Source organism: Heterocephalus glaber, unplaced genomic scaffold, assembly GCF_053883595.1.
Source record: "Heterocephalus glaber isolate CG9 unplaced genomic scaffold, H.glaber_assembly_v1.0 deba00000546, whole genome shotgun sequence".
Taxonomy (NCBI): Eukaryota; Metazoa; Chordata; class Mammalia; order Rodentia; family Bathyergidae; genus Heterocephalus; species Heterocephalus glaber.
Genome location: NW_028258147.1, coordinates 3897980 through 3924751, shown reverse-complemented (window position 1 = coordinate 3924751; position 26772 = coordinate 3897980). Strand labels below are relative to the sequence as shown.

Genomic DNA, 26772 nt, shown 5'->3' with positions numbered 1-26772 from the left:
AGGAAAGGGCTTCCATGATGGGACTGGAGGCTTTATAAGGAGAAGAGAGACCCGAGCCCATGCGTGCTTGCTCTACCTCACCATGTGACACCCTAGCTACACTGTGATGCAGCCAGAAGGCCCTCAGTGGATGCCATCACCATGCACTTGCACTCCCCATCATGAGCTAAATAAACCCCCATTCTTTATAAAGGACCCAATCTTGGGTATTTTGTTATAGCAAGAGAAAATGGACAGAGACACTTTACATTTTCTTTCACCACCCAGCTAGCTAAAGAGAACTTTGAGGCCTGATGGGATGGTGGGGCCTCAAGTGAAAGGATTCATCTATCCGCCAGGAACGTCTACATCAGACAAGGGAAAAGATCACTGTGGCAGGAAGGCAGCATTCTGTGGAGCCAAGGGACAAGAGGAGGTTGGGGACGTCACCAGGCCTCCTTCTGTTTCATCCAAGAAACACTAGATGCTCATTGATCCCAATTAACAAAATGAACAAATGTGTTTTTTAGATTCCTGCTCTGATCTGTAATTTATACACTTAGAATAACATCTTCAGCAAGTAGTGAGTACTTTTTCCTGTCTGCATGTTTCACTTTCAACTCTTAGTTTCTAGAAGTAGGAGCCAAGAATTGTTGTCTTAGGTCTTTTCTGGTGAAACACATTTATAGGCAACATCTCCAACCCAGTTGTGCAGCTGGTTGGTCTGGTGCCCAGGGTGGATGGACAGCCTGCCCAGCCCCCATGTGCTTGTCCGCCTCACTGCAGCCATGCTCTGACCATGGTTGCCACCTTTTCTCCTTGTCACTGTCTCAGAAATGAGTGCCATATTCACAAGAGAGAAGGAGCCAGAGAGTATAGGTGTGATGGTCCAGTTCATGACTACTCTTTAGGAAGAAACCAAATCAAAGTAACTCCCTTCCCAAGAGAAGGTCAGGGCACCATCTCTGGACAGTCACTGTGCAGATGGGAGCTTCAGAAGGGTCAGATGAGTGCAGCCCAGCAAGAGTCCAGATCACAACAGTCTAGCAGGGCAGGTTGGGAGCCCCCTTCTAAGCCTCTTTCCCTCTGCTTCTGCTGCTATACTTTTCAGCACTGAAAAATGTAAAATTGGTGGGAAAAGGAAAGACTGAGAAGGTATAAGTGATGAGAAAGAGAGATCTATGGGGAGCTAGGCATAGACTGAGAGTCTCAGCATCACCAGGCAACCAGCCCAGCCCCAAGGAACTTCAGTACCAAGCTTAGCTCAGAGGTTCTTAATCCTCACTTCCCAATTCATTGAAGGAGCTGGGAAAGTGTTACCATGGACAGAACCTTTGGCTCCAGCTAAAAGCAGCCTCTACAGGAGGGTGAATGGAGCTGCTCCCATTCAGATTGCTCCTACCTTGACCTTGAGGCCTCAGATTCTGCTTGGCATGGGCTTCCCTTCTCTCCCCTCCCCCAGTCCTCTCTGGGGCTTGGCCTGAAGGGCACTCCCCCAGGGTGCAGTGCTACCCTCCCCAAGCCAACTCTGCTGTTCCCAGCAGAGCCAGCTGCCCAGATGAAGCTCTTCATTATTGCAGGGAGGCAGCCCTTGGCATTCCAAGCACTCTGCCTCCAAGGGAGAGTCGCTAAGCAATGACTCTCTCTACTCCAAGCCTGGCAAGAAGGCTTTAAAACTACAGCAATTTCCAGAGAAGCCTGAGTTGGGCAGGAGAGTGTCCTCAAATTCTTTCCAGCGTGCCCCACTGGAGATGGCGTCAAGACCTGTTGTGCAAAATGGCACAGCCTGGCACCAATGTGGCCACTGCATCCTGTCCCAGTCCCTCAGCCCAGGCCCTGAGGAATGCTAAACTGGCTCCCAGTCCTCAGAGGGCTGCCATTGGCCTCTGGACACTCAGACATGGGGGGCCCTTGTGGGAAGTGGCAAGACACGCCATAGCTGTGGCCAAGGGAACATTTTCTGTCATGCTTGCTGCCCTAAGACTTGAATGGACATCTGGGTCACTGAAAAGGGAACATGGGGCTAACCCTCCACGCAGCCCTGTCCTTTGCATGTGGCCTGGGCTTGCTGATGATCTTCCTTCAAATGCACACATCACTCTCAAGACCCCCATCTCTTTTCCTGGTCAAGGGAAGAGATGGAGTATTCAGTTCCCAGCCCTACATGAATCAGCCACTGTTACCCATAAAAGCCTCTTCTCTCCCAGTTGCCACAGCCCAGGACACTACAGATGTCAGGAAAGATCATCCTCACTACCACAGTCCTGCTAAGTGGCCACCTTTCCTTCTTGTTCTCTCAGATTCCTCATCTGTAAACTGGTGTTTCTAGAAATAGAGGATAAAGAGAGATCATCAAGATTCTTCTGGGACTAACTCCAGGAGAAGTGAAGTGGAATGTTCAGACTTCACAGAACACAGGCAAGCTCAGATGTCAGGAAGGGTCCTCAGGTAGCCTTTGGGGAGGTGCCAGCCAGAACCACATGCTGAGCAGTGCTGTATAATGGTGGCGATTACAACACCCAAGGGTGGTATTTACTGGAAGACACAAGGCTGATGCTGGAGTTGCTCTCAAGACTGCATCTTTGCATAAATTGGCTCTTCAACGGCCTAAATCTCAATTGTGGGGAGCCTCTCATGTGCCTGCTGTGGTTGAATTCCACAACCTGCCCTTAGAGAACTGGGCTTACTCATCTGTTAAGTGGCCCTACATTATACTCCCTTGAGTCTACATCCTCTCTCACAAGAAGGACCAAGGGGAGGGAACACATTAGCAGCTCAGGTGTTGATCCATGTCATTGAGTTTGAGGAAGGAGTTGATCCTTTGCTTCCTCAACCTCTGTAGACCTACATGCACAGCAGGACAGTTGAAGAGCGGGCAGGAGGCCTCCACATACTGAAGCTTTCCACGCAACCACAGGCCTAATGTGCAGCCTCCCACACACACACACAAGTTGATTGTGCCAGCATGATCTGACCTATTTCCTTTCCTTTCCCTAGCAAGGAAGAAAGAGGCAAGGACATTCCCTTCCTCAGAATGGTATAAAATCTCTGACTAGACTTTTCTAACTGAATACAGCCAGGTTTGGAAAGGATAATGAATGCAGATTTTTTTTTGAAAAATTGAGCTAAAAGTCCATGCTCTTAGACCCAAGGACTTAGTATCACCCCCGTTGCCACCCCCAAAATGCCCCACCACCCCATCAGCCATGCCACTGCCACTCCCATCCAAGCAGACTAGCCACCAGCCTTTAAGCTCAACAGACTTTTCATGCAAGGAAGCCCATAATGCCACCAAACAGTGGCACTGGGGGAAGCAGGGTATTGGGCACACTCGGCCAGATGACAGCACCTCTGTCATTACCTAAGGTCTGGTGGCAGAGCTCTCCCCTCAGTCCCCTCTGTGTCCTTCTACCCCCTCTTTTCTATTTCAATTCCAGGAAAAATCAGGAAGTGAACAGTTGTCTCCCTTGCTGGTCTATATTCATGTAATTAGTGCTATTTAATTCCATGATGAGCCAAACCTCATAAAATACAAAACATATTTCAGCTGCGTGCTGCAAATCTTGGCAGAAATCTCCACTGCAGCCGGAAGCTAAGCAGAGCTATATTTGTTCCTTTAAAAAAATTCAGAATGACTGCAACAAAGTTTTGAGGCCAGGCACTATTACTACTACCTGGAAATGTGCAGAGGAGGAGCAGAAGAGGGGATTTTATGTTGCAAAGTTTGTAAATAATCTCCATCACCATGACAACACTGAAGTGTACAAATATTTAGTATTTATCAAGCAATGCCAATATAATATGCCCTCCCCCATAAAAAGGTGTTCTGGGCTCACCCTCTCCTTGTTCCCAAATACTGACAGTGTGCTTGAAGGGCTTGGGCCGCTAGTCACTGGATGGGAAGGCAGTAGACAATAAACAAGACAAATAGCTATTTTGGATAGCAGTGAGACCTGGAAGGAAAAGAAAGAGAGTAAAGGTATTTGCTCTGGAGTAACTATTACAGGTGGGGGTTCTAATTGGAGTAAACTGTGGAAGTCTCTCTAAGGTGACACTTACAGAGGGACTGATGAGCAGGGGGACGCTGCCATACAACGATTTGGAAAAAGAGCCCCTAGACTGATAGAAAAGTGAGTGCAAAGAGCCTGAGGCAGAAAAAGACTTGGCAAGAAAAACGCAGAAGCTGGGGACTGGCTGGAAAGCATCTGGTGAGCACAGAATTGTGAGTGAGGAGATAAAAGAAATGAAGTTAGCAGATGCTGGTGGGTGCTGAAAACCATGGGAGAGAATTTGGATTTTACTCCAAATAGCACGAGAAGCCATGAAAGGGGCTAAGCAAGGAAGTGGCATGGTCAGATTTGAGGCTGGTAATCTCAGTTTGCCTGCTGCGTGCAGAATGCTTTGTGGGTGGAGGAGGTGACCTGCAGGAGTTCACTGAAGAGTGCTGGGGTCCTCAATCAGGTGACAGGGACAGAAAGAGAGCATAGTTCCTCCACAGGGCTTGCTGGCAAATACAGAGATGAGAGAGGAAGAGGGGAGAGAGATTCATCACATTTCCCTGATTTCTGGCTTAAGCACCTGGGTGAATGGTGGACCCCCTGTGCTGATAAGGGGAAGATTGGAGAGGAAGAAGGCAGGAGAGCAATGCCACCAGCTGTTTGGGATGTCAAGGGCAAGGCTGTCTGCAGAGCCCACCTGCCCCAGAAAATGCTTGCACGAACCATCTAGGGGAGTGGCTTACAGAGAACCAAGTTGGTAATCTGTAGGAGGCATCTCACTTAACCACTCTCAACAGGATGCAAATGTCACTGCATTTTCTAGATGAGGAACTGGCTATTAATAACTAAGATGAAGTGAGGCTAAGATGAAAAACTAAGCCTGTGGCCCGGGAGGAGGAGCCTCTAACCGGAACAACCCCTTGGCAGATGCAGGGATTGCACCAAGGTTACTCAGCAGGAAGAAAATGTCAACAAAAATATCTTACCCAGAAACCAAGAATTTCACACCTATTTTTCAGGAAAGAAGGATGATCACAACAAAACTTGCATTTTACCGAGGGAAAATCCCAGATGTTTATGCAATAAAGAATTTTGGAAATTCACAAATTTCCAACCAAAATTAATATTAAAGGAGTAAAAAGAGCAAGGGGTGATCAACATCAGTCAAGTGCTTCTGGCAGGGAGCACTCTTTTCTCTCAGCTACGAAGGGTGTCCTGAGAACCCAGTTGTACAATCCAGTGAAGGTCCAATGGCCAGTGTGATAGAAATTAGATGAAAATCAAAATAATTCAGGCCAAACACAATCCTTTTTCATATATTAACATTTTAAGGAATTGTAGTGAAATATGAAGTGCATAAAATTTACCGTTTTAACAATTCTAAAGTGTGCAGGCCAGTGGCTTTCAGTACATCCACACCGTTGAACAACTGTCACCACCATCCCTCTCCAGAACATTCTCATCTTCCCAAACTAAATCTCTGCTCTTATTAAACAGCAACGCCACAGTCCCTCCCTGCCCTAGCCCCTGATAACCTCCATTCTGATTTCTGTCTCTATGACTCCGACTACTCTAGGGACCTCCTATAGCTGAAATCACCCAGTATATGTCTGGCTTATTTCACTTAGCATGGCATCTTCAAGATTCATCCATGTGGTAATATGTGGTGTGAGATAGTTTTTAATAAAAATGGATCCCTCCAAAAACACTTTTGGATTCTAGAGTTGCCATTTCACGGACATGGGAATGAGAAAACTACAAAAAATGTATGGATAAACGCCCTTTGAAGCTTATTGAATGAAAAGATGTCTCTTCCACCAACCTACATGATTGTAATGATATAATACTGAGAAAAACATCAGCCTCTCCCAGTGTTCAGACCTCGAAGGAAACCTTATTAAGCAAATTTAGGAAATACTGCAACACCCTCCTGGGAAACGATGATGTACATTAGGTTATTTATTGAATATCCTGAGGGGTGGTTTAACAATGGAACTTATTGAAAGTTTGTGAACCAGGGTTTCTCAAACTTGTTTGACTGAGGAACCCTTTTATTGCCTAATGCCTATTCTTATATCTAGGAACATTGTTCAATGGTACACATTTTGGGAAATTTTTGATATCTTCATTCCATTCCTGAAAGAACTTTTACATCTATTTTCTCACTTGGCCTTTATAAAAATTCTGTTATGTAGACTGAGAAATTTGCTTCACTTATTGAAACAAAGGCCCAGTCTTCCAAGATTTAGGTCTGAAGAGAAAACCTTTAGAGGAAAAGCATCTGGGACAAGCAGTATGGACTCTGTCCACTTGGTTTTCCCTTTCCAGGGGGAAGGCTCACTTTTGAAGCTTACTGTGACCACCATCACCATGTCCCCATGAGCACATCCCTCCCTTCCCCTCCTGCTAGAAGCTTGAATGCATGTTATAACTGCCTTCTTCTGGTTTCTCTCAGCACAGCTGAGAGAGGTCACCATTTTCTTCATGATTGTATAAAATTCAACAAAAAAATAAATAAGGATGGACAAAGAATAAAGGTTAAAGTGAGTGCATGTGAGCAAAGCATAGGCTTCTCTGCTTCATCGGATCATAGCTCATTCCCAGACTCAAAGTTACCTGCCAATCCTCACATCCAAAGAGCTGAGTGACCCCTTTTTTCTTCTTCTTTTGCAATACTGGGGATTGAACCCAAAGTCTTCACGTTGAGTTACATCTTTGGCCTTTTTCAACTTTTTCTTTAAATTTTGAGACAGGGTCTCTCTAAGTTCCTAGGTTACCCAGGCTGGGCTTTAACTTGTGATCCTCCTGCCTCAGCCTGCCACATTGCTGGGAATACAGGCCTGCATCACTCCTCCCCGCAGAGTCCATTTCTAAGGTGTCCTCCTGGATTCCTCCCTCAGGTGTGTCTGGACCTGTAGGAAGGCTGCCATTTTCTTTGGGGAGAGTAACTCTGTCTTGTGGGGTTAGGCTGTGCTGGTGAGGGTTGAACATGGCTTCCTAAGATGGCGTGGGGGCAAACATTCACAGTGTCAGTCATCTGGTAAGTTGTGGCTCCCTAAAAGACAAAACCACATCTTTGCAGGTAGAAGTAGAGCTACTATCCCTCACTGAGCTTCTTTATGCCTAAATTTTAAGGAGTCTTGAGAGTGTGTCAAGGTTGGAGACTGCCCCATGGCAGGACAGTGAGTGTTAGAGTGAGGCCTCTGTAGGAGACACCAATGAAAAGAAAGCAAGCATACCTGGAAACCAAAGTGACTCATACTAGTAATTCCATATATTTCCTTTTATTACTCCAGGCCTCAAATAAGTCCTATTAAAATGTTCAGTTTCTCTCAGCTGTGCTGTGAGATATTAATGGACAGTTACAAATGCATAGGGAGGCTGAGGATTATCAGGAAGATGCACCCCACCCTCTGGAGCCAGCATACCCAAAGGGCAGTAATGGGCAGGAGAATTTAGAATCTTTAGGCAAAAATTGAGGCTGAAGGATCTCAGCACCCCTCTGCAAGGGGAAGTTCTCCCTCCATTGCCAAGTTTAAGGCATGAGTCTTATTTTACTTAACAGCTGATCATTCTTTAGCTGAGAAAATCCTACCATCCACTTCTTCCAGATTCCCAGTTGCCACTCCAGCTTCTAAATGCTTCAGGCAGAAATTACCACCCTGATTTAGCAGATGAGAAAACTGAGGTTCAGAGGAGTAAAAGGTCTCTCCCATGGCTGCAGTGATTTCCCTAAGAAAGTGATGATTGCCATCTCCAGTGGTAAAAGCAATTCAATGTGGTAAAGTGCCAAACAGGTGCAAAAAAAAAAAAAAAAAAAAAGAATTGAAAAGAAATGAAGCAATCTCTACTGAGTGGACAAATAAGATTCAGTTCACAGTGAAAAATCAATGAGGCAAATGCTCAGCCTGTGAAAATCGATGATGCAACCAACCAGTGACCTGTATTTCCACCTGAATTGACACCCAACTACATTGTAGTCATATTTGTATTTGCCCAAACCAACTCTCACCCTACTGCCAGCGTATCGCCTGGGTGCCAGACTCCACCTCCAGGGGAATGCCACCTGACCGTATCTGAACAGCATCTTCAAACAACACTGAGAGGTGGCTGATGAACCCTGCACACAGAAGCTAGAGAAAGGAGCCCCTGGAACAAGGAGATAAGGTGACCTTCTGAGAGTTAATTTAGTCACAATCAAGACATCCACATGGAAGCACCAGATATCTACAGAAGCCACCTTACAAGGAAAAGCATTCTGAAATCACCATGGAAAGAGCAGGGAACTGTAGCCCAATCAGGGTGACAAAGTCATCCTTGGGATGAGGACATAACTCAAAAGGCTATAATCAAAACAGTCTGAATAAAGAGGGTTTTAGCTAGTGTGGGGTACTCCACCAGGCATATGGCATGAACATCAAGATCTGCTTGCTTTTCAGCCTCACACTGACCAGGGAGACTGCTTTTGGGTCTTATTTCCCAGGGGGGTGGATCCTGAGAAAGGAGAGCAGTTGGCCATCAGGATTCGTAGCATGCATGACACTGTTCTCAAGAACAATTAACTTTGGTTGAGCACAGTGATACATACCTGTAACCTTGGGCATTGGGGAATTTGAGGCAAGAGGATCACAAATTCAAGGCCAGGCTGGGTAATTTACCAAGACTGTCTCAAAATAAGGATAAAAAGGGGGATTGAATATATAGTCCAGTGGTACAAGTCCTCTGGGTTCAATTCTCAGTACCAAAAAAAAAAAAAGAATAATCAGTATGTGGTTCTGACTCCACATCCCCCAGTCAGTGAGGCGGCCAGTCCTCCATCACGTCTTTCCTGCTGCAATATTCCCACCCTTAGCCAGCAGTTCACCCCACTGCATACAGGACCACACTTCACATGGCCTCAGTCACGATTGGAATATGCCAGGGATTCCCAGCTCCATCTGCTAATGAGGATTGTGTTAAGCCACGTGACCTAAATCTGGTCAACTGGACCCTGTTGGGGCCTCAGGAAGAAACTTTTATAATTATTTAAAAGAAGGGGACGTCAAGGGCCGGGGATTTAGCTCAGTGGTTCCGCTGCCTGCCTTGCAAGCACAAGGACCCAAGTTCGATCCCTGGTACCAAAAAAAAAAAAAAGAAGGGGATGTCAGGAGCACCAGTCTTCCTTGTGTATTTACTCAGGATGGCTGGAACTGTTGCAGACTTCTTGCGACCATGAGGGAGACTGATGAGTAGCAAAGGCTGAGCAGAGTGAAGAACAGGAACGCTGCTGAAGCACGATGATGCCACCCCACCTGTGGTCTTCTATGTGAGATCATTGTTCATTTACTATTCACACTCTTACCAGTTCTCCTGGCAGAAGCTGAAACCAGCTCACTGACTCATTCCATCAGCTTTCAGGCTATAGATGTGCCCGCTATGAAGATACAGATATGCTCCCAAGAGGATCATGGAGGGGTCTAGGAGAGTAAGCACCGTTCTTTAATTAAGTGCATAAAAGTAGGTCCAGTTCACTGAATAAGACCATCTCTTGCCTTACATAGCAATCAATACCTTAAGGGATTAGATTGAGTTGGTCCAAAGAATCTGTTCATCTCAAACTCATTCATAAGTCAGGGACTTACTGTAATTGTTATGCTATATTGTTTACAGAATAATAAGAAACAAAAAGTCCATAGATGTTCATTACATCCATATTTTTTTTCAAATATTTTCAATTTGTAGTTCAGTCAAATCTGCAGATATGGAACTCGAAGATACAGCACATTGACTGTATATTTGTTTCCTTGTCTTTAAACAAGCCATGCCTTTCTCATCTACCTCATGATGTTTCTGAGAGACTGAAATTAAATCAGAGTGAGGAATATAAAATTATATATAAATTATGCAATTTGGAATACAAAGGCTGTGTTGGAAGTCATAGCACCTCACTGTGCATCAGAATCACTGGGGAGCTTTTTTAAAAACACAGATAACAGCATCCTACTCCAAGAAACTCTAATTTAAAGGGTCTGGGGTAGACATCAGTATTTTTTTAAAAGCTTCCCAAATGAATATTCTAACGTGCAGCCAGAGTGGTTGAGAACTGCTGACAGCTGAATCCTGTGATGAGTGGATGAGGAATCAGGCCTGGGGAAGTAACGGGCTGTTCAAAACCATGCACAGGCTGGCGACAGAGCAGAGTGCAAGGGGTCTGGTCTCCTGAGTCCCTAGGAGGGAGGAATGACAAAGGGCCATAAGAAAACCTTTGGGTGTTTATTACCTTGACTGTGGTGCAGTTTTCACAGGTATATGTATTTGGCAAAACTCATTAAATTCTATTCTTTAAAAATGTGGCTTATGGTATGCTAGATATATCTTGATATATCTGTATTTTAAAAATAGACCCAAAAAAGACAACCCACAGAATGAGAGAAAATGTTTCCAAATTAAATATCACATAAATAAAGAATATATAAAGAATTTGTATAACTCAACAAAAAGAGAAGTAATTTAAAAATGGGAAGGTGACTTGAAGAGAAATTTCTCCAAAGAAGATATATAAATGGTGAATATGCACATGAAAAGATGTTCAACATCGTTCACTATTAGGGAAATGCAAATCCAAATTACAGTTTCAATCTACCAGGATGACTATAGTCAAGAAAACAGAATAACAAATATTGGTGAGTATGTCTGAAGTTGTAACCCTTGAATATTATCAGTAAGATTGTAGAACAGCATGGCCACTTGTGAGAAATTATTTGGCCAATTTCCCCAAAAGCCAAACAGAATTACTATATGATCTAGCAATTCCACTCCTACATATACACCAAAATAAATCTTAAACAGAGACTCAATCAGACACTTATACATCAGTATTCACTAAAACCAATGTCCCAGAGCCAAGAGGTAGAAAGAACCTAAGTTTCCATCAACTGATAAATGGAAGGATAAACAAGATGTGATGCAACCACACACAGGTATAATTACTCAGCCTTAAAATAAAGAAGTTTTGATATATGTCACAATATAGATGAAGCTGTAAAATGTACTAAGTGAAATAAGCCAGACATAATATGACAAATATCATATGATTCTCTTCTCTGAAATATCTAGAATTGGCAAATTCATAGACAGAAAGTAAAAGCCTGGTGATTAGGCACTAGGGAGGGGAGAGAATGAGGAATTATTACTTAATGGTTAAAGAGTTTCAATTGGAGAAGAGGACATAGCTCTGGAGATGGACAGAAGTGATGATAGTACAAGATGGTGAATGTAATTAATGTCACTAAACTGTACATTTATAATGATTAAGTGGTAATTTTTATGTTTTATATGTTTTACCACGATTTTTTGCAGCGCTGGGGATTGAACCCAGGATCCCATGCATGTGAGGTAAGCATTCTCCCACTGAGCCACAACCAGCCCTGCCAACACAGTTTTTAACAGACACGCTGCAGTCCTCTATCAATCAGCTCTCATGGTAATTCCTTATATTTGTAAGGCATGTTACACATTTATTAACAAGAAGGAGAATGCTTATGAAGGTATAACATACTCAGCACACTACATGAATTACCTAATACATTTCTCATAACAGTCTACAGGGTAGATACTATTTATGATTCTTATTTTATAAATGAGGAATCCAAGTCACAGAGAAAGCAAGAAATCTCCCCAATGCCCCAAAGCCAGTATGAAAAAGAGTAATCCCTATCACCCAGGAAATTGCTAGAAATGAAATTCTCAAACCCCACTCCAGGCCTATGGAACCTGTGCTTAGCCAGCACCACAAGGACACACACACGAGAAGCATGGCTGAGATAGAGCTCAGAAAAGAGCCTTGAATCGGCCATTGCTCTGACAAGCCAGCTTCCCAAACTGGACTGCCAAGTCCCTGCACAGGCCACCCTCAGCTGCTAGCTGAGTGGGCCTGGGGCAGGTCTCAAGTCATTTGCATTTCTAGCCAGTTCCCAGGTGACACAGATGCTGATGGCCCAGCACCACATATTGAGAACCACTTGTATGCAGGATCTCATTATCATTTCCACTTTATGGATACAAAAACTCAAATTCAGAGATCACACATCCTAGAACCACAACAGGAGTTACTGGCTGGACTGAAAGCCTGAATCCGGGGCTCTTCTCACTACCAAACCTTCCATGTGGCAACTTTGTCACATCTCCCTCAGAGTCAATAAATGTCTGAAAGCATAAAAGATATTTCTACCCATGCCGATAAACTGGTGTCAGAATGATCTATACAATAACTGGCATTTATGCCGAAGAAAGCAGGTAAGGAGACAAAAAAAGGATGAAACAGTAATGACTACATTTAGCCTAGGGGTCAGCAGGGTAGGAGTAAGTGTGTGGATGGAGTTGGGAAGAGCTGGTATGTGGGTCACTTTTTCTTCATTCTTTCCCACATTGTCCAAAATAATATGACTTCATACCAGTCATACTATTTTCTGTGGATGTTGCATTGTCCATCACATGTTCAGTTATAGTCACCTCTTAACATTCTATACATTTTCAGTTTTCCCCTTCCCAGAACACTTGAGTGCTCAAATCATTACACTTTCCTACTCAAGGATCTTCAGTGGCTTCCTATTGCCTACAGAATAAGACACAGACAGCCTCATTTTCAAAGACCTCCTTCCTGTGCCTTCTCACTTGCATTACTTCAAGTGCTCCCTTTGTCTCAAATTTCCTTCTCCTCCTTCCTTCTCTATGACCATATTTACAAATTTGACCTTGAGCAAATTTCTCATTATCTCTAAGTCTCAGTCCTCAAGCATAAAAGGACGACAGTGAGATCATCCTTCTCAACTGTAGAGAAGAATAACTAGGGCAATCCATGGAAATGCTTACCAGTACCACAAAACCCTCCCAACTTCCAAGCCAAAGGAAACATTCTTCTTCCTTCAATTTCCAGAAGAATATAATATGCACAAGTATTGGTCTTTATGATTTTCTACTTTGCATTTGCATAAATGTTTACTCTGGTCTGAGCCAGCTTCCCTTTGTTAAATAAACCCTATTGAGGTGAGGGTGTGCTTCTTATTTTTAGTTGAATGCACAGTACTCACCACAGTGTTAGAGCCCAGTCAGAGTCAGAAGAACAAATGATCAATATTGTATGACCTTAAATTGTCCCCTAGAACAGTCTTATAGTACTCAGAGCCCACAAGGAAGGTAGACAAGTCCTTGGGAAGGACACGAATTGAGGAATTAGATAGATTTAAGGCCCCAACATGAAAAGATACAACTTTTCTCCAGATTCCCCCTGTTCAAAGGGTTCCCCCAAATCCACAGAGGCAGCCTCAGAGCAGTTTTCCATCCCAAAGCATCTTCCAGTAATTCAAAGATTCCCTTTCACATCAGGAATCCCTTGTGCTTACTTAAATCAAAAACAAAGAAAACCCTGGATCCACACGAAAACCACTTTTCCCTTATCTGATGTTCTGGGCCTCTGTTCTCCTTCTCTACTAGTCTATGAAGCTGCAGCTGCCTGCCAACCGCAGGGAGTTCAACTCAGCAGAGGCCTTGGGCTACAGGTCCAGAATGTTCTGCACTCCCTCCCTTGCCCCCTGCCAGGGCCTGGCTCTTCCACCGCCTGTTGCTTGCCCTGTCTCCATCATGAAACACTGATCCAATACCTTCATGAGGCCATGTCATCCCCTCATCTTGAGACTCCTCAGATCAGACCCTTTTGAAATTATTCTAAAGAACAGATAAGAATACTTTTTAAAAAGCAACTCACCAGGCCACAGAGCCAAGGAGACTGAGAGACATTCCTTCAGGGATGGGGGAGGCTGATGAAAGGCAGGCTGGGAAATAAAATGGCCACTTTCTGACAACTCCTAAGACTGACTCTACTTAGAAGAAAGGAGGAAGTCGTAGCTTGACACATGTGTAGGAGAGCAGGAGTTCATATAGAAATATAAAACTGACTGGCACCGACAAAGAAAAGATCCAATACTCTCTACTTCTTGGCTGGAGCAGGGAAATCTGGTGAAAGATACAGTCAGCAGCTTCCCATCTTGCCTGTCCCTGGTCCAGGGCTCCCAACTAACCTGCCACAAGGCCCCAATCCCACTACTTCCACCTTCAAACTCACTGCTCTACAAGTGAGAAGTGCAGGTTCTCCTACAGGAGGCCAACTTCCAGGGAAGAAAAGAATGGCCTGGGATCCTCTGCCCAGCCCTATCCCTGATGTCCACTCGCCCAGGCCCAGTACAGAAGCCAAGCACCTGGCTATGCAGTGAATTCTCATGGAGATTGACAATGGTATGAACACATGTGCAGATGGAGCAGTCACAGAAAGGGATGCAGGGGCTGCAAAGGGGAAGGACTGAGTCTTCAGAGTGAACACAGGCAGGAGCTAAAGTGCACGGGACAGACACAGGGTTGTCTGCCACTGAATTCTCACCTAAATGATCTCCAAAGTAAAAGGCGTGGGAAGAAAATGTAATCCTGCACTGCACAATATTTCACCCAGTGCTTGGCTGCATGTGGGACAGGGGACCCCAAGATAAGAGTGGAGCTGAAAATTCCTATAGCCTAGTGACATAGGAAAGCATAGCACATATTATGCATGATCAAGAAATACAGTGAATGCTTAAATATTTTTAAAAAGTATTATAGTAAAAGATACATTGCCATTAATCCCCCTCTTGCTTCAAACTCCGCCTTGCTTCAAACACACTTATCCCTTTGTCCTTGCCACTTTCTAAAGCAGTTCTGGAAGTCCTCTTTCATGACACTCTAGTTTCATGGTCATGGCTGTCTCAATGTCTTGAATTGATTCAAAGTACTTACCTTTCATGGTCATTTTGACTTTGGAAAAGAACCAGAAGTTGTACAGTGCTAGATCCAATGAATAAGGTGGAAGAGGAAACATTTTAATGTTGTCATCTGACAAAAATTTCCATAAGCCTTTGATTGATGGGGGGTGATCATAAAGTACAGTGAATGTTTAAATTAAAAAATGTATTTACAGTAAAAGAAACATGCAACTAATCCCCCTCAAAATACCCAAAAGACTTCCCCTTACTTCATATGCATTTATCCTATCATTCTTGGCAATGTGTCTTTTATTGTAACATTTTTTAATTGAAACATTCATCATATCTTTTGCTCTCCCCTTGTATAAGGTAGGCATGGTGTTGTACATGCTTATAGTCTCAGCCACTAGGGAGGCTGAGGCAGGAGGATCATATGAGCCCAACTCAAGATCAGCCTAGTCAATATAGCTACACTCCGTCTATAAAAAAGGTACAGCATATAGAACTATGTACAGGACATAAGACTGAAAATTTACAACTATTTCACTAGTTCATGTATTCACTACACTATAATTTTAGTACTATTTTATAGTGTTGTTCCACTAACTAAAAAACAATGTTCCCTGTAAAACAATCTGCAATGCTATGCTGGCAGTATTAAGAGGCCACATGGGCTGACTGACCTACACCATGTAGTTTGTGAACACTCTATCTTGTGTGCAAAATGACAAAATTGGCTAAGGACGCATTTCTCAGAAGAGGTGCCAATCATTAAGCAATATATAACTATATTAGAACTTCTACTTAAAATATATTTGTGTCTCAAAAGAGTAGAATATAACAGCTCTAAGTGAAGTTCAGGATACATAGCTGGCCCCTCACCAGGTTGCTGCATTGAGGGGGCTGTGTCTGCTGGCTCTCTTGGGGCACTGATTTCCCTAGAGACATTGCCTTACTGGTGGAGGCAGATGCCCAAAACACACAAGTCCATGCTCCCTTCCCCACTTGTCCTAGCCCATCAGGACAGAGGAAGGACTGTGGTCCAATTAGTGGAAACCGGCAAGACTCAGCACTTGGTGAAGGCCTTTTGTGGCTGAGACTATTCAAGAGACTCATTTCTCCTCATGCCCTCCTCTTTCAATCAGCTGCTGAACTGAGCTCTAGAGGAAAATGGAGAGAGGGTGTTCCTTGGTATTTAAGCACATCATTCATCTCATTTACTAGAAGCCACCATATACCCTGTGCACACTGCCCCACCATTGACCCAAAAAGCTAAAGGAAAGTGTGACATAGAGAAAGCTGGAACCTAGGGCCCTGACCTCAGATTCCTGCTTGATTCCTTGGCTGAGATTCCCTCTGCAGGCCCCACAGCCAGGGCATTTTCTCAGTGATTGAAAATCAAGGCATTTTCCTTTGCACAGTCAATAGGAGCTAATTACTAAGAACTTGCTACATGCCAGGCTATACGCTTGGCCCCCATCATCTCTGTTAATTCTCATCTCAACTCTCTAGGTAAGTCTGTCTTAAACCCTTTGGCAGTGGTTCACAGAGAGCAGGTCATCATAAATGATGGAGTCAGACTCGAGCCCAGGCTCCAGAATCTCTGCTCCCCACTCCTCCTCTGCCTCTCACAGCTATCAGGAGAGCTGACCTTGGAGAAACCTTTGTGCCCATTTTGTGACCCTGGAGAAGTTATTCTCTGAACCTCAGACTTCCCTGGGTCAAATGGGATTATACTAGCATATATTTCATGGGGCTTCTGGGGGGATTAAATGAATTAAGAAGTACAAATGCTTTAAACAGTACTGCACATTGGTCACTGTTTGCATGCATGTTGGTAGTTAGTATTGTCATTACTGTTATATTACTTTCTCCTAAAGCTTTTTCCTCTTGTTCTCTGTAAGCAACTAATTCACATTCTTTTATCTAATCATGACCCTTGAGCCAATATACAAGGTGTGATCAAAATATACAGTGACTATTCAAATTTAAAAGATTTATTGCAGTAATAGACAATTGCCATTAATCCCCCTCAAAATACTCCCCCTCATTTCAAACTCACTTATACAGGCATTCTTACCACTTTCTGAAGCAGTTCTGGGAATCTTCTTTTGTGAGTGTCTTTGCAAGGTATTTTCAAAAATACAGTGAATGCTGCTGCCAAGTGCTATCCAACAGAAAGGCAGGTTTGTTAAAATGTTACAGTGTTCCTTATCCACCTTCTCCACTGGATCTGGCACCGTGAGACTTCCGGCTCTTTCCCAAAGTCAAAATGACCATGAAAGTTTAAGTATTTTGAATCAATTCAGAACACTGGGGCAACTACAATAGAGCAACTAAAGATGCTCACAAAAGAGGATTTCCTGAACTGCTTCAGAAAGGGACAAGAACGATGGGGCAGGTGTGTCTGAAGTGAGGAGGGGTGGTTGAGGGTATTAATGCCAATGGGCTTTTTATTGTAATAATTTTTCTTGTAATAATTGAGGTTTAAACATCCACAATATTTTTCAATCATGCCTCATATACATAGTATAAAAGGGAATACTCTCTACTCTTACCTTCATCTCTGCACACACCCATGGGCATATCTAGGTCTCAACAAATGGAATTGGAATGCTACTGGAGCAGCAGGGAGAAGAAACTCCTAGACAGGGCCTCCCTCCATCCCTTCAGAGTCCCCACCTGCCACAGCCAAGCTTGCTCCTCTGCGTCAACCTGCCAGATATAGGCTGCTCTACCAGGGCCCCAGACACTGGAGACTAATTAGGCAGACAGCCCCTGGGCAAAGCAGCCCAGAGGCCCCAAGCAGGAGGCAACTGCTAAGAGAGGCTGGTAGGCTGGCAGCCCAGAGCCAGCCCAAGGAGTCACCTTGTCTGGCTGCCCCTGCAACAGCAGCAGCTCATAAGCTATCCCCCAAAGGAGGAGAGGCCACCATAAAGAGACTTGGCCACAAGTCCAAAGTCCTCCCTTCAAGAAGTCGGGGTATAAAGAGATGGTCATGAGAGGAGTTTTTTCAAAGTTCAGAGAATCCCCACTCTGGGTGTTGGGATCTGCTCTTCTGTACAGGAGAGTGGTGAGGGATAGGGCACTCAGCTGATTAAAAAGATGACAAGGAAACAAGCAACTTTAGAGGCCTGGGAAGTGTTGAAGGGAGACAGTATAGGTTTAAATGGAATTTGCAGACTCCCTCTGGAGGAGGGAGTGGGCTTGCTTTCTGGATCATTCCTAAAAGCAGAAATAGAATCCAAGTGGAAGGCAGAAGGCAGAGACTTTGACCCTCCTCCCACACATAATCTATGAGTGTTCTGGTTGGGATCCAAAATATCCCCCAAAAGGTTCATTATGTTGTAATATTGGTTGGCAGTTGATGGCCTTTGAGGAAGTAATTGGGTCATAAGGGCTTGAACCTTGTCAAGTGGATTAATCCATTGATGAGTTTATTCACTGAATGGATTTACTAGGAGTTGAGGTCCAATTAGACAAGGTGGGACATTGGTATGGCTTGGAAGGGTATATATTGTTCCTGGTCCCTTCCTCTTAGCTCTTTCTCTGCTTCCTGGCTGCTACCATGCCCTGCGTCATGATGCTCTGACTCACCACAGCCCAAAAACAATGGAGCCATGTGGCCATGGACTAAAACCTCAGACATCATGAGCCAAAATAAATCTTTCCTCCTTTGAGTTTATTTTCTTGGGTATTTTGTCACATCAACAGAAAGCCAGCTGACACAATATGGTTTGTCCAGCAACAGGTCAAATGCTCCAGATGCTCTCAAGCAGAAGCCTGATGTCCATCTGGCAAGGAGTCTATGCACACAGTTCAGTCCCTCCAAGGGCAGAAGGATGGAGCAGGCCATGCCTATCATAAGCACTTAGCTGTGTCTGGCATCTACCAAGCACTCAACATATGGGAGCTTTGTAGGAACCATTAATCTACTAAGATTTAGGGCTCATCTCTGGCCTGAAATAAGAAAAGTCACCTTTTAAGACTGAGTCCATTCATTGCCCTAAGGGTCACTTTCATCCCCCAAAGCACTCTTTTAAAAAAGTTCAGACCCTATTTAAGGGCTTTCACTGTGACTTCCTACTTGGGACATACATTTAGAAGTAGGACTTCAATGTCTCAGGACCAAGGACCATCTTACACCTCACCAGATTCAGCAGAGGGCAGGAGGCATTTACTCAACACCCCTTCAGCTGCTTGTGCTGCACAGGAAAGAGGGAGGGGAAAGCTCAGTGGAAGAGAGAAGTAGAGACCAAAGGCCTTCTGGGCAGGCAATGTCACATCCACAGTGACAAGGGTGAATGTAGGAATGGGAGTAAGAATAGAAGTCTAAAACTGAAAATGAATGAAAAGAGCTTTATGTGGCACAAATCCTCCTTCAAAGCTACAAGCTCTGTTGTCAATTTCATGAAATACACAGCAGTGGGCCACTGCGACCCACCTGTCTGACCTAGACCCCAAGCTAGGGATCATATATCAAACCAACAGAGGGGAAAATCCCTGGGCACACAGCGTTACCTCTGTAGCATGCAGGGCCTTGCTGTTCCCACTCCAATCGGACTGCTTGCATTCCAATTCCTGCAGAGAAAGACATCAGACCAATGCTGTCCTCTCTCTCTTCCTCTTCTTCGGCTTTCCCAGTGCTGTCATCCACATGGAGAAGAAGGTACAGGTATCAGGCTTGGAAATGCTGTAGTACAGGGGAGCCTTTGCCTGCCTGTGAGAGCAACTGCCCAGACTACTGGGTGGGTGGAAGACACAACTCCCTTTCCTCTCAGGAACCTGGACACATGAGAGTGTTCACACAGTAGTCCAGCAAAAGAGGAAACAGAGCCATGGTGCTCACAAGGGGAGACACTCATTCTCCATGAGGTTTTTCTATGGCCAGCTCAAGTTTATGGGTAAGGTCTTGGCAGAGCCAGTCTGGAGTCTGTGGTATCACCGGCCTTACACGGTTTAGGAACAACTGCTGCTTCTAGGCAAGATGAATGGAATTTCAGTGTCCCTAGAGCATACAAAGGGTCTTCCCTGAGTCAGACAAAGCAAGTGCCAAACACTAATGTGAAAGGATTAAGGTTTTGGGCTTTACCTAGGGCCGCTCTGGCTCTGGACCTCCAAGCCACTAGTTGATTCTATTGGCTCAACTGTTATAAATTGACCAGCATAAGCTCTGTTACACACTGAGCAACTAGTAACTCTGAGCAGTAGTCTGGTGTTATTACTGCAGGCCTCTCCGCTGAGGGCAGGCAGCTGACTGTGCAAGCCCAGGTGCTGTTGGAAGCAATGCCACTCCATATCCACCTCTCTTCCAGCTTCTCTCTTTTTGATTCTAGCTGCTACCCTCATGAGTGACCACAAAGAGACACTGCTCCCCTCCTAACAGCCTGACCCAAATATTGAGGAAAGAAATTCTCTTTCCAGCCAGGCACTGGTGGCACACACCTGTGATGCTAGAACTCTGGGAGTCTGAGATAGGAGAATCACAAGTTCAAGCCCAGCCTGAGCAGCTTAGCAAATTATCAAGACTATGTCTCAAAATAAAAATTTTAAAAGGGCTAGTGATACAGCTCAGTGCCAAGACTCTGTATGAAAGGAGGAGGAGAGGGAAGAAGAGGAAGAGCTGGGGGAGAAATAGAAGAGGAAGAGGAGGAGGAAGAAGAAGAAGGAAAGGAAGAACCGTTTCCTTGTTTCCTCTTTGTCCAGGATGACATTGTTGAAAAAGGAGAGTAAGAATATGCTAGTCACAAAAATGAAAAACACAACAGAAATTTCCTGAGTACAGGTGTATCTGGTTCTATCACATCTGATGTGATTCCCAACTCCTAGGTGCTGCCTGTCCCCTTGCCCTATAAGGCTCAAAGGCCTCACTAGTGTCTATAGGATCCTACCTCTCCATTCCAAGGCTGAAGAGAGTCTTAGTAGATTGGCAGTGAACTACAACCCAAGTGAATTCCTACCATAAAGACTGCACTCTGTCCAAGGCCACACAAAACCACATAAAATCTCCCTATATGTATGCTGTGTGTGTATGGGGTGAGGGGCGTACTCTCCAATGGCCTTCCCAGAATTACAATACATTGTGAATTATTTGGAGTAATTCAATGGAAGGCTCAAGCTAATGGTTCTCAGTGTGGGGTTGGTCCCCAGAGTAGCAGCACCTGCCATACATGGGGACGCATTGGAAATGGACATGCCCAGACCCACCCTAGTTCTGCTAACCCAGGTAGTACGGAGAAGGCTTCACTGGTCGTGACTCTTAGAAGCCTCCAAGAGATCCTAAAGCATGCTAATGTTTGAGAAATCACTGACCTCAGTTATAGTCCGGCTAGCTACATAACCTTGAGTATGATACTTCAGTCTTTTGCATCTTAATGTGGGATTGAGAAGTTTTGTCCTCTGTAAAATGGAAATAATAATGGGACCTACTTTATTGAGTAGTTGGTTACAAAGATTGGGTGAAATTCTGTATATAACATGCTTAGCAAATTCTGAGCAGTCATAAATATTTGCTACCATTAGGCTTCCTAACAAACCTAAGAGATGGACACTACTACTACTGCTATCCAAACATCAAAGACTTCAGTGAAGGATCAGGAAGTTTCAGGGGTGAATTGTTCAAGGTCACTGAGCTGTCAAAGATACCTTAGCCCATCTCCCTGGGAAGAAGCAAGGTGTCAGCCACAGTCTTCTTCCTCTTAGACTTGCAGAAGTCCTCAGTCAGGGGTAATTTCCCCTCCCTAAGGGAAATATATGGAGGCTTCTATGGTTGACAAAGTGCTCCTGGCTTTTAGGACTAGGGATGCTCCTCCTGCATTGTGCAAACTGGTTCTCAATAATGAAGAACTATCATACCCAAAATGTCATTGGCACATCCACTGACAATCACTGACCACCCAGAGCTTCTAAGTTATACAGAGCAGAGTACCGTGCCAGAGGCTGCCTAAAGAGTACATCAAACAAATCACAATAATGCTAGAGAGACTGGAGATTTTAAGGCACTTGTTTCCTTCTGGAATCCACAAAACTGCCACTTTAGATGTTGTAAGGACCAGCTCCCATTCTAGACATGCTGTCTCACTTTAACAAGCAATTGCTTAAATGGAAATTCAACCATCCCCTACCAAACCTGGATTAAATATGTACTTCCTTGAACACATAAACACTTTCTAATACTGTGCTATTAGGATTACCCAGATTCCCCACACCTCATAATACAGAAAATGGATGCTGGGTCAAGAGAGTAGAAGCTGTGGTGTGGGGCTGTCTTAAAAGCTCTGTGCTGTTTATTGTTTGTTAATCAGGAAGAGGAAGACAAGAAAGAGAGCCAGATGTTGGTGCTGTTCAGAAAGTAAAATGTGCCAACTATCAACAACACAAAGAGTGAAATTAATCAGTTGAATCAATAACGAGTTATTTCAAAGGATGCCCTGATAAAAAGTGCCCAGGCAAAGAGCAAGAGATTGGGGAGTTGTAATAGCACACAAAATATGCACAAATAGCTGCGTTTCCTGGGGCAATGATGGTCTATGGCCTTGGTGAAGTCGACCATTTCTCCAAACTTAACACATCTTTTGCCATCCAGAGTCCCTTCCTCTAGAAACTTCTACCTAATGCTTTCACCAGTTTTCTCCCTCCCCACAAAGTAGCAACCAACTGTGCTAAAATGTTCCTTGTCCTGCAAACCATTAAGCTGTCAAGCTGAGATGGTGAACAAACCCAGAGAGAGCCAGTACTGGAATGCTAATGGAAAAATTGCAATTATTCTTTCTGGTCTGGACAATTCCTGCTTCAACTTTACTGGCCTCAGGTCATATTTTGTGATCTTTGGATGATCATGGAAAAGACACGGCTTGATAGAGAAAATAACCAGGGCGATTTTGTCTTGATAGAGATAGGGGGACTAGTGGACTTTTTGTTGTTTTCCTTTTGACATCCACACAGGTGTCATATAATGGCTTCTGGTTATCAAGCCCCCTATCCAAAGGAAAAACAACCTCTCCATAAATATCTTGCCCACGTCAGGGAAATAGCTGTGTTACACACTTGAGTACCATTTTCGAGGACACTTTAAATAGAGCATCGGTCACAGCTTTCAATTTAACGTGTGAACGGGAGCTGCTAAGGCAGGGAGAGATGATAAGGTGTGTGCACAGTTTCCACTGGATCATTTGCTCAGACTTTTAACAGATGCGCAGGCCTTTCAAGCATCTTTGGGGGCAGGCTACAAACAAGAGCCACTCAACAAATGAAAGAGCACCTACTAGGCACCAACCAAGCTAAGTGTCAGGCACTTCCCCCAGATAATATACCTTTGCATGCAAATTACAATAGTTCAAGGAGAAAGGTTATAAGTGGTCCAAGATAGGTAAAAGGGCAATATAAGTTCATGACAGAGCTGAGTGGTCCCTGTTTTTCCTTGTGTAAAGTCCTCTGCTGTGTTGTGAGGACTAGATAAGATAATGTATGGCTGGTACCAAGGACAATGCCTGGAAGTAAATACAAACTTGAGAAGGACAGCAGTGGCCAGGGAGCAGGGTTAATAGTGTTGACATCAAGTTATTATTGATCATTTTAGTTACAAATTTAGTTGGAGGTAAAAACAGGAGGATTAGCAGATAAATGTTGGTAAGTAATGAGCAACATTTAGACAGAAGAAAATGAAAGGGTGGAGGAATAGTATATGTCAAGGTACAATTGCAAGAAAATTGAGGACTTGCTTGGGAGATAAATAGAAAAATGTGTCTTTAATTTTCAGTTAATATTATGACTGTCTAGATATAGATGTCTTTTTAATTATCCTCCTTGGAGTTTGTAGGCTTTCTTTAATCTGCATATTGACACTTCTCTCAATTTTATAAACTTTGTAGGCATTACCTCTTCAAATAATATTTTTCCTATTCTCTTTCATTGAGGAAATCCAATTAGTTAATACATTCTTATTGTATCTTCTATGCCTCTTACCCTCTATTCTATATTTATTGGCCTTCATTTTGGATTATTTCTTTCTCCCTGTCCTCCACTTCATTATTATATCTCTCTAGCTGTGTCTAATTTTTTTATAACCCATACACTGAATTCTTAATTTCAGTTGCTGTGTATTTTTAGTTTTAGAATTATTTTGGCTCTTGTTTCAAATCTACTGCATCAGTTTTATAGTTTCTAGCTTGCTGCCAAAATTTGTAATCTGGTTTTATTTCCACTTGAAAATAGTAAGCATGTCTATGTTAAAGTCAATTCCTCATAACTGCAGTGTCTTGATAAAGCTACAAGTCAATCTCTTCTTCTTGTTCTCATTCCTGTGAACTGATTTCCTTCTGTACCAATTAATCTTTGATTGTATATTGGACATTGTATTCAAAGATTTGTTTGTAAAAATAATTTGAAAACTAGGATAATGTATCTTCCTCCATTATCTTTACTAGGATAATGTATCTTCCTCCATTATCTTCTGCCAGGTAATTGACTTGCAGGAGAGTGTAATGTTAATCTCATTTTGAGAACTGACATTTTTCTCAGCTACTCAAATGATTCAAAGCTACACCTCAGGACCTGAGGGTTACTTATAGTCCTGAGCCAAAATGTTCCCCATGCTTGACAGATCCTACCCTCCAATTTTGCTCCCTAACCTCCTGATGCCGAGATGCAAGGCCCAGACCCTCAGCTGCCTCTTTAGAAACTACAAGTCTTTTACTTCTTAATTTCCATCTTCTTCCAAAATATGGCCCCATACATTTTCACCACCTTGCCAACTTTTACATGTCTTCAAGCACACTATTAAAAATATTTTTCTCACTTTCTGAAGTTTTGTCAGTCTGAATGCTCTCGGTCTGCCACGACCAGAACCAAGTTTCCCAACCAGTACGTGATTTGAATGGAACACTGCACTTACGTTACTAAGGTTGTAAAAAAACTAAGGAAAAATATCAGCTGATTCTAAAACATGGATAAACTTGAATGCTGAACTACAGAGGAAAGACACTCATTACATTATGGTGAGTCATTGAGGATTACTGATTCTTACCCTGAGAGATAACCTGAGAGCCACATCTGAAGAAATGAATAGGGAACTTGGAGCCAAACAGAGGAATGGAATGAGAACAAATCCAGTTCCGTCAATCAACATCCCACAACACAATCCCAAACACTGAAGTTACAAAAGATCAAAATGTCTAATGTCTCAAATCCTAAAAATCACAGTCCTCCCTTGATCTTAGCCAAAAGGCCAAGAAGTGATTAAAAATCACAGTCCTTAGAAATGAAAATCTTGAATGTTGAAATCTTGAAAGCTGACATCTCAATGACCTCAACTCTCATGGTTAGGCAGCTGCATAAGAGGGACGAAAGGCCAAATTCTAGGAAAAGGATTAGTACACTTCTAGTTGTGTGAAGAACGTCTAGGATGTTTAGAGCCTGGCAAAGCATTTTTTGGGTGTGTGTGAGGGTGTTTCCAGAGAGGATAGTGTGTGAGACTGAGCAGAGTGAGGAAGATCTGCCATATAGAAAATGAATGTGAGAGCCCTGCCCTAGGAGAAAAAGCAGCAGATATTGATAGAGATGCAAGCCTTCAAAATATAGATAATGATAATGAAATTCAGCCAGCTCACATGGACTATCTCCATGCAATTGCCCATAATCTATCCCTGGAATATACCTTTTATGTTGATTTCTCTTTTTCATTTTTCTCCCCAGTATTTTAAAATACTACTCTCTTTTTTTTTTCAGTGCTAGGCAAGTGCTCTACCACTGAGCTACAACCCCAGCCCTTCCCTGCTATTTTAAATTGTCAGTATTATTTGTTACAATTCACTGTACTACATATTTTATCTTCATGATTTAATGGTTTAATGTCTTTTAGAGAGTTCTCATGTACTGTTTGCAAATTTGACTCTGTGCAAGTTCATTATAACACCATTGATTTTGCGTATAAGTGTTGTATGTGCACATAAAAATGTTGAAACTTCATGAATAAATGAAGAGGTGTCCTTTTTCTACACCTACCTTTTCTAAATATAAAGTTTGAGACTTCAGCTCTTTAAGTAACTTCATTGACAGGGATGACACATCATGGCTTTTGGCTGATCTCATTGAAAAGACATAGCTTGTCAGTCATGGCCTTTCAGATGGCCACAATTATAAAATTGGGTGAAAACAATTATCAGTCTTAGTGATGTGCATTTATATACTTTGACCTATTTCTTTATGAATATGATTTTCCTGCTCAAAACTATTATACCCATGTAACTGTTGATAGTACACTTGAGTGTTTACGCTTGCAAAAAATTATTTCCTATTTTATTGTGTAAAGCTCCTGAAAATGTGTGGCTATGTTTTTATATGTTTCTCAAACAAATCCCCTTTAAAGATGTGAATAAATGTCTTTTAAAGAATTTTTTTCCAGAATTATATTTTCAGGATTTTGACCTTTAGGATGTTAGACTTTAAGGATGTTGATCTTAACATTTGAGATTATATTGTTCAGGATTGTGTCTTTTGATTATAGCCCCAAACCCAAATCAGGAAGGAGAATTAATAGGTTTCATCAAACTTTTAGAGAAGTCCAGGGCCAAGGAAGTAGCTTACCGGCACTGCACCTGCCTAGCAAGTGCAAGGTCCTCAGCTAGATCCTTGGTGAGAGAGAGAGAGAGAGAGAGAGAGAGAGAGAGAGAGAGAGAGAGAGAGAGAAAGAGAGAGAGAGAGAGAGAAGTGCATACACTTGAACCAGGTTGCAGTGGCAAGAGTAGGAAGACAGGGCAGATAGGAACTCCAGCGCTTCTGTGTGAACAAAGTGTACCAACCACAAGATGGAGACAGGATTACAGTATGGGAAGAAAACCAGACAAAGGAAACAAGGAGGAAAGAGTAGAAAGATATGACTTGCCAATCAGTGGAGTTTAAAGAGGAATAAGAGTTGGGCCGGAGATTTAGCTCAGTGGTTCTAGTGCCTGCCTCGCAAGCACAAGGTCCTGAGTTTGATCCCCAATACCAAATATATATATGGAGAGAGAGAGAGAGAGGAATAAGACTCA

General features: G+C 43.2%; 1 protein-coding gene across 4 annotated transcripts in view; it reads right to left on the bottom strand.

Moving 5' to 3' along the window:
* Positions 1–26772, bottom strand: part of Plxna4 (plexin A4) — a 460590-nt gene that overhangs the window by 400102 nt on the left and 33716 nt on the right. For 2 of the 4 annotated variants that reach the window (XR_002386688.2, XM_087204527.1), the window contains exon 1: positions 19265–19896. The exons of the other annotated variants lie outside the window; for them this stretch is intronic. Coding sequence is in view for 1 of the 2 variants with exons in the window: in XM_087204527.1 (XP_087060653.1) it covers positions 19265–19340 (76 nt within the window). In the remaining variant the exon portion in view is untranslated. Of the gene's footprint in view, positions 1–19264; positions 19897–26772 lie in introns of those variants that run through there. 4 annotated transcript variants of the gene reach the window in all.